This window comes from Rattus norvegicus, chromosome 15 (assembly GCF_036323735.1).
Source record: "Rattus norvegicus strain BN/NHsdMcwi chromosome 15, GRCr8, whole genome shotgun sequence".
NCBI classification, from domain to species: Eukaryota; Metazoa; Chordata; class Mammalia; order Rodentia; family Muridae; genus Rattus; species Rattus norvegicus.
The window spans coordinates 13,743-22,254 of NC_086033.1; the positions used below are offsets into that span (position 1 = coordinate 13,743).

Below are 8,512 nucleotides of genomic sequence, written 5' to 3' on the forward strand. Positions count from 1 at the left end.
ATAACATTGTTGGGGCAACACTGGAAGGAGAAGCCCTTGGTACTACCAAGGTTGAACCCCCAGCGTAGGGAATGTTGGAGAGGGCAGTAATGGGGGTTGGACAGGGAGGGGACACCCATTTAGAACGGGAAGGGGAGGGGTTAGGGGGCTGATGGACAGGAAACCAGGAAAAGGAATAACATTTGAAATGTAAATAAGAAATGCCCAATTTAATAAAAATGGGAGAAAAAGAATAACAACAAACAAACCAACAGAACAATAAAGAAAATGTTCCAGGGGCAGTGCAGGGGAATAGTGGTGAACAATAAGGGGGATGTATAGGGGATACACATATGGGGAAGGGAGAGGGAAGGGAATGGGGGCTTAAGGATGGAAATAAGGAAGGGGAATAACGTTTGAAATGTAAGTAAAGAAATATACCTAATAAAAAATTTAAAAATATCGTTCCTCCAAAATTGCTGGAATTCAATAAATGTGCAGTTATAACCGATGCTTTATTATAAGGAATGCAGAGGCATACAGCTCTGTGTGTCCTGGTCGCTTTTTATATTCCTATACTGAATGTTTTTATTTCCTCTAATGTATTAGAGAAATACTTGTGTTTCTCCTTTGTTTGTCACTATAAAGGAAGCTAAATTTGTGAGCACAGGGATAAAGCAAGGATAATTTTCATCATGTATGTGGGATCCACAGAGCACGATACACTGTCTACATCAAGAGCACAGTTTCCTGTGCAGCTCTGGCTGCTGTGAACTGATGGTGAAGCCTAAGCTGCATGAGACTTGCAGAAAACCACTGTTGCCTTACACTTGTGCTGTTACAGGAGGAAGAACCACACACGACTCAGGACGGTCTTGTGAGTGAAGGGTTAAAGGTCACATTTTTATTTATTGGCAAAAATTAATTTATTCGAGAACATTTTAAAGTGGGGAGTCAATGAGTTCAATGTATATAGCCTTAAGAATATAGCATATTAATTAAAAAACTAAAGTTAACAAATAAATAACAAAACTTCAAACGTAAACAAATAAAACCAAATGCATAAAACCAAACTTCAAACTAAAAACAAATATAACAAGTAAATTAGTCAGCATTCAATTCCTGCTGATTCTTCAACATATAACTCCAGCCTGTTGCTGGCCTTGCAAACACAGCAGAACGGCAGGTAAGATGGTAAAAATCTCCTCAAGATGAATGTAGACCTGCCTCACTCGGAGTGGTTGGTTGTTGATGGACAAGTCGTCAAAAGGTTAAACGTGAGGCGTGTTCCAGGCCACATCTCAAGGTCTTTCAAATTTAGCCCAAGATTGGTATGGTTACAAGGACTGAGATGTGGGAGGTGGTGTCAATCTTTGCACCCTCAGTGCTCCTGGTGGACAGTTCTGTCTCTGAGAGCTGTAATCCTGCTCTGTGCCCTGGGAAAGCTTCTGCTGCAGTGTTCAGACCTAGGGGTGGAAAAGGCCTGGTGAGAACCTGCCATGTCACTTATCCCATACACAGCAGCACAATTCAGCAGGATAATCCAGGATGATCTTTCATCTGAGGTCATTCTCTCATGCCCAAGAGAGAAGGGTAAGAGATCCCACAGGCCTGCATATTTTCCCAGCTTTTAAAACTGCTAAAAATTAAACAGTGAACAGCAGATAATTCCAATCATACGTATACATTATATTTTAATATCATGTAGCAATGTCTCAATGTCAGATGAGGAGAGATATGAACAAACTAGAAAACAATAGGAAGGCCTTGGAAGTCTGGCCATCACTGAAATGAAGACTATTATTATTCCTCCAGTGCAGGAATATGCCTGGGGTCCACATGGCAACCTCAATATCTGCAAAGACCCAGAGAAACAATATCTCAAGAAGTACATGCACACTGAAGTGATATTATACTTGGCAAGAATATGCTGCATGGAAATCTTGCCGAGGGTAGGCATTGAAGTCCAAAGGAGATACTCATGCAGAAAATAAACTATACCACTCCTTTGTTTATGTGTATCGTAAAACTATTTGTGGGGAGACCTAAAGGCACTGGGCTCAGATAATACAAGAGAGCACAGACTGGAGGGATCAGTACACAATATCCAGAATCTCTATGGATCACATACACTTCATGGACGGAATTTCTTTTAAAATGGACAAGAAAAATATTCTGAGCTGCTCCTAGCTGACAGGTGCTGAGAACTATGGAGAAAGTCACACACCCAATAAGACAGTTTATAAGTACAGGGAATCTACTTGGGTCCTCTCATCCTGTGCTTTCAAATCCTCTCATTGACACTGAAATGATGCTGCATCTTCTCAGGCAAGGCCTTTTGCTCAGTGACCAGTTTTTGCTGATTCAGGGGGTCCTGCAGACTTTCCTCCATTCTCTCCTCATCCTGGTCATTAGAAGATTATATTGTCCATGGAGACATACATGTATACAGACACAGACAGACAGACACCCAGACATACACACTTTTGAACTCACCCAAATATATTTGTTCACATATACAAGCAGAGTATTTTGCAGAATGTGGTTAGTTTCCCAGTTAATGGTAATAGAAGGGTTCACCCAGTCTACTATTGTGGCATAAAAAAAAAAAACCTGGAGTGGGGTAAGTACACAGTGAGCATAGCCTAAAGACAGCTCAGCCAATAAAGTGTATTCCCATGAAAATCAGAAATTAGAAATGTGACATCTAGGCCTGTTAGCCAAGCCTGCTTAGCAAGGTCACAAGGCTGTGCACAGGAGGCTGATTTCAGGAAACAGAGCACTGGGGGGGGGGGGGGGCAGGTGAGCCTCTTCAGTCCTCTGGCCCACTGTTTCCCAGTGCATGCAAAGTGAGCTGCATTTTCCAATATGAGGTCCCTTTACCATACAGTACCTGACAGGGGAAACAAACTACCAGCACAAACAGCTAGGAAATCTCCATAACCACAATCCAAGGTAAAACTTGGACTGGGATGCTATCAGATATAATTCCAGTAAGATAAGGCTAATTCAAAGCCAAATGCTGGCAGGTATAATCAAACTCAGCCACAGTCCATGGAAGGGCTGGACAACATTGTACCTTTTCACTTTCTGACTGGTGGACATCTGGATAATTTTGCTGCATGGCTGCTCTGAGGTGAACCACTACAACACTAATGTGCCACAGTTTCTCTGCTCACACCTACTTCTTGTTCTGGAATCGCTGTGTCAAAAGGTTGAACTTTCACAAGAGTTGTACATGGCTTCTCACAGGGCTACCCATTTGACACCTCCAGCAATGTCTGAGGGTCATCACTGTTCTAAACCCTCCTTACAGATGATTTTCACTCAGATCAAATGATTTTGAATAACAATGGTTAAGATTGCCACAACACAACACAGGGTGAGTGCTTTGGACGATTTTGAGCCTAAGTTTCTGTCTGAGGCAAAGATGTGATTTCACCTCAGCATAACTCCTGGACATCTTCTGCCTGAAGATTCAACTCTAAGCAAATTAATCTTTCAATTAACAAATTCCAGGCCAAACTCCAAAGCCAAGGTATATTCAACCAATTAGGCCAATCTGGAGAGAAAGTGGTGGCAGGTAACGATTAACATAACCAGGATGCTGAGAAGACACAACAAGCCACATGACCTTCCAGTGTTACTATACACCGAGAGCAAAGAAGGCAGAAGAGCTCTGAGTCATCAGTTTCTACACTGAGGTATATAGATTTTACACAGCAGCCTCTCCTCACATCCCTGTACCCTATTCAAGTTTTCTCCAAGTAATATCAATGTTTATGAATAGTTTTCCCAGTGTAAATAGTTTGAATAGTGATCAAGACCCCATTAAGAACAGTTTAAAATGTAATTGGAAAGATTATGTTTTCTCTTCTTCTTTCTCTCTCGGAGTGTTTGTTTGTTTGTTTGTGTGTGTGTGTGTGTGTGTGTGTGTGTGTGTGTGTATACTTTTACATGTTTCTAAATATGCACATATAGACTTATACAATATATATATAAATATATATATGTGTCTGTGTTCAGAAACTTGATGACTTCACACACACATGTGAAAAAGCACACATATACACACACTTACATATATAAGACCCCCATATCACAAACAATTAAAACAAACAACTTCCAAAGTACAATATGCACCATAGTCATAAACATGATCACACATATATGTACCCACAAACACACAAAAAACACCCCCACACACAGAGTCAGAGAGAGATGGAGAGAGGGAGAGAGAGAGAGAGAGAGAGAGAGAGAGAGAGAGAGAGAGAGAGAGAGAGAGAGAGAGAGAGAGAAAACAGAAATCATAAGTGAGAAGCAGAAAAGAATGGGGAGGCCATCATGCTGGAAGAACAGTTGCTGAATACAGATTAGGCAAAGGAAATGTGTCAAGTGAGAGCTTAGACATTGCTCTCCATCCCTTATAGAGTAAACCTGTGTAGGGAATGCACTTCTTGGGCACACTAGGTTGAGAGAGCTGGAGAAAAATTTCCCTCTTATCCTCACATATCTCACACAAACCCTCACCCTGAGAGAAGTCTTTCTTACATCCCTGTTCATCCAGTCAGCTCCAGGACATAAGCCACAGGAAAGAACACTAAAACACTGACATAAAACAGGACGGACAAACTGCTTCTCAAGCTCTGTCACTGTAAACCACGATTTGGACAGGCAGAAGGGACCATTTTCAATGTACAGGGAAAAGGAGAGAAAGTCCACAAGCTCCATCATGACTGACAATGGGAGCCATTCTTTTGGCAATTGAACTGAACTCTAATCAGTTCTGTGCACTACAAAGACGGCTACCACATGGCATCCCGCTAGCATAATGGCATGTAAGTGTGCAGTGTGTGATCAACAGATCCCCCTTAAGGAAATGCATTTTCTAGTTGAGCAGGAGGATTTGGTTGTCAATCCTCCAGTTTCTTGCATGAAGCTAACATCACAGAAAGTTTTGTAAATGTTCAAAGAGATGAACAACTGGATGAGACCTAGGAGAGTGTCTGGATAAGTTGGAGAAGGTTAAACTGGTTTGACTTGGTTTATGCTTAGATATCAGGAGAACCTGCCCTTGATGCTTCATTCATCCTACCTGAGGCTGCTTGATACACGGATTTTCATACTGGCTTCCCCACAGATCCTTGTTGTTTCCTTAATGGACTCTTCCAGTGCAATCTGTTCCCATAGAAGCTCCCTGTTCTCATGCCGTGCTCTCTGGGCATTGTTCTTCAGCTCAAACAACTCAGTTAGGAGGGGGCAGAAGCTGCGGCTGAGACACAAAGAAAAAATGGTGACTCCCAGCCAGTCTCCAACTTCCTCCCACGTCTCCAAGTCCATTACTCCTTCTTGGGTCCTGATCCAAAGAGAGCCCCAGATTATAGTCCAAGTCCACAGTAGCCATGGAGCATGACCTAGAGACAGGTCAAATGGAGAAAAGAGCCACATTCCAGAAGACTCAGGGCACTTCTCAAAAACCTGACACCATTGATTCAAGTTTTTCTCAGAAGAGGACTTAATCCCTATGTGTGCTTATTTGTCCATTTTATTAGAATGTCGCTTGGAGGCCAATCTTTCTGTGTCCTGTGTGTCCTAGAGCCTTCCTTAGACACAGGCTTCCTGGTCTGCTTTAAACACTATAAAGCCTGATCCTCACTTTACTTCAAAGATAAGAATGGGCTGACACATGCTGTGCCCTGTGCTGGGGTCACAACCTTGTAAGTTACTCACCAGTACCAGTCATTTTCCAGTGTGAGGTGTGTACATTTGACCAAAGCTCTATTGACCTGCTCGCTCATTTTCTTCATGTCGGTCATCACTTCCTCGTGCTGCATCGTGAGCATCTCGGACTCAAAGTTGTTCCTGTGGTAAGGCATGGTCCAAGGATGAAATAACATTATGAATGAAGGATTCAAGAATTACATGAATTCAGACTGAATCCTGAACTACCCCAGCCTAGGACATGCCAAGCCCTTACTTCTTGGTACTGGGTCCATTTGGTATTTATTAAGTTTATTATTATGAACACGGACACAGCAGTCCAAGCAAACAAAAGGAGGGAGCTGATTTGCTTGAGCTCCCTGAGGGGGTTTGAAGGAATAGACTAGCTTGCCATGAACATTTGAGGACCCTGTGCCACGATCCAGGCTCCAACTTAAGCCCATGAAGACTATTGTCCTGTTCTTAGGTAACAATTCTCAATCATAGAATCTATTGCTACATGAAAACCCAAAGGAACATGAACAGTATTTACAGGGAAAAGAATTTATAACACGCACCAGGAGATTCCCATGTGCGTCCACCTGAGCAGATGTGAAATGTTCTACTGCTCACAGTGAGGCTCTCACCCTCATCATCATCATGCCATGGAAATTGACACAGGATAATTCTCAGGCCAAATCAGTACATAGAATACCCAGATCTTAAGTGATACACACAAACACACTCACACATGCATACACACACACACAAACTCACACAAAACACTCTCTCTCTCTCTCTCTCTCTCTCTCTCTCTCAAATACAATTAGAATGCCAATTAAATATAAGGATGTGGCATTATCTCCAAATACAATGAATAAAATCAGAGAAAACCAATGATACCCTGTTGTCAGTCCAGTCACACACTGTGAGGCACCAAGTGGGATTGGGCCCCTCCAGTTCTTCACAGGACCTATTGAACCCAAAGCACCTCCACGTCAATTACAACAATGATTGGTCATAATCAGAGCACCTAGAAATTCCCACAAGCCAACACCTGTCCAGGCTACTTAAATCACACAATGAGAGCTCACACACTACTACCCTCACTCCCAGACTGTGATTCAATCAGGCCACAGGCTATGATTTACGTTTGTAGGAATTAAAATAGCCTGTGCCACCATCCCATTCCCATCTGAACTTCACATTCTGATACAATCAGGAAAGTGCTTTTGACCATGAGGACACCCTGGAGTTGTAGCCTACTGCGATGTGAGGACATGTGGATTTAACAGAACTTGCATTGTGACTACCTGTCATTTAAATTCTTTCCCGGGTAATCCGCCAGGATTCTCCTGAGTTCATCTCTCTCCTTCTGCATCTTGTGGAGTGCAATTTTGAGGTTCTCCAGACGCTTCATTCTCTCCTCCTCAACAGGTGTTGTGGAGGGTTGGGATGATGCCTTCTGATCAAACTCTGTAGGTAGATAAACACCAGTGAACAGGCATATATGTGGACACAGTGTCAAGAAAAACTATGCTTACTCTAAACAGAAGTCTGAGGATGAACAGTTCTACAGATACAGTGAATCCCTGACAGAGCAAGAAAGCTATCTCTAAGCTGAACTCAGCTAGTTCCCTGTTCCCACCATCAGAGCCATATGATGACATATGCCATCATAGATATAGACCACACCTCCTAAAGCCATTCCTCTGGCGCTGAAATTCTAAAGCTGGCCTAAACAAGAAGAATTGGAGGACCTTCTCAGCTAATGTCTGATGTGAGGCAGGTAAGTCCTTGAGTCCAAGCTGCTTAACATCTTGAATCCCTAGTCTGTGTGTTCAAGGACAAAGTGACTGAGACCTTGATATATGACCAGGAGAGTATCCCTCTTGGCATCTATTACCCACGTAATCTACAGGACACTGCTGAGAATGAAGTGCTTCAACAGCCGATCCTGAGAGAGACACTTTGTTATTCTTACAGAGGCTCATCCTGGTATTCTTTGACACTGCCCATGATGTTAAAGAGATCCAAGGAAAGCCCCTTGACATATAACAGTTCTTGGTTTTCTGTCAAACTAATGATCAGAAATTGTGTCTGGGTCAGCCATTAGGAAGACTGGGGCTCTAAATCATACGTCCTACTCCTGGAAGGACCAGCTCAAGCCAACCTCCTCCAGGAATCCCCCTTGCCCTGCCCAGTACTCACTTGACCTCCTCCAGGACCTTTCCATTCGTCTTCTTCTCCAACGTGATGGAGGGCTGGCCTCCCTCTGCCTTGGTCTGGTCTCTGCATGGATATGATTGTCCCTCCGAAAGAGACTGAGGATCCTGGAGAACATGCCTCCTCGGGAACCCATTAGAAACTGAAGGGAAATCGCTCAGGCAGTTGGTGTCACCACAACACTGCTGACATCACAGAACATTCTAGTGTCTCCTGGATACAAGAGAATTTCCAGGGAAGACACTACCGGTGATGTCACTGGGAAATGCCATAGCTTACTTGCTAACTACCTCTACCAGACTGGCCAGTTTCTGCAGTGGCTTTTCCAGAGACTCACTTTTGAGCCAGGAACACCCATTCGCACACTCTCCTTCCAGAGCTTCAGAGTTCTCACTCCTTCATTACAACTCAGTTGCTGAGGAGAGGGAGAGTTGTATCCGGGCTTGAAATGGAGAAAACATCTTTGTTAACAGTCAAAGATCTAAAGACCGTGGATGATGGATATTCTTCTCCCTGAAATGTATAAACCCAGGGTCCATGCATGTGACATATAATCCAATTCCCACAATTTTTACTGTTCCCTAGAGTCCAATATTTTTTTTCCTAC

The 8,512-nt window shown here is 43.1% G+C and overlaps 1 protein-coding gene across 1 annotated transcript; it reads right to left on the minus strand.

Annotated features, from left to right (window-relative positions):
- Positions 1–851: 851 nt before the first annotated feature.
- On the minus strand, positions 852–8,194 carry LOC134482073 (disks large homolog 5-like). Its single transcript, XM_063274838.1, has 5 exons — positions 7,891–8,194; positions 6,993–7,155; positions 5,710–5,841; positions 5,075–5,251; positions 852–1,445 (listed from the first exon to the last, which is right to left on the minus strand). Exons 1-5 carry the CDS (start codon positions 8,039–8,041, stop codon positions 1,361–1,363), a joined length of 708 nt encoding a protein of 235 aa, XP_063130908.1. The 5' UTR covers positions 8,042–8,194; the 3' UTR covers positions 852–1,360.
- Positions 8,195–8,512: the final 318 nt, after the last annotated feature.

Excerpts from the sequence above, each read along its gene's own strand:
- LOC134482073 (XM_063274838.1), bottom strand. The coding sequence starts at position 8,041 with ATGGGTTCCCGAGGAGGCATGTTCTCCAGGATCCTCAGTCTCTTTCGG. Across the intron at positions 5,842-6,992 it reads GGAAAGAATTTAAATGACAG|GAACAACTTTGAGTCCGAGA; the intron begins GTAGTCACAATG and ends GCCTTACCACAG. Across the intron at positions 1,446-5,074 it reads CGTGTATCAAGCAGCCTCAG|GTCTGAACACTGCAGCAGAA; the intron begins GTAGGATGAATG and ends TTCCACCCCTAG.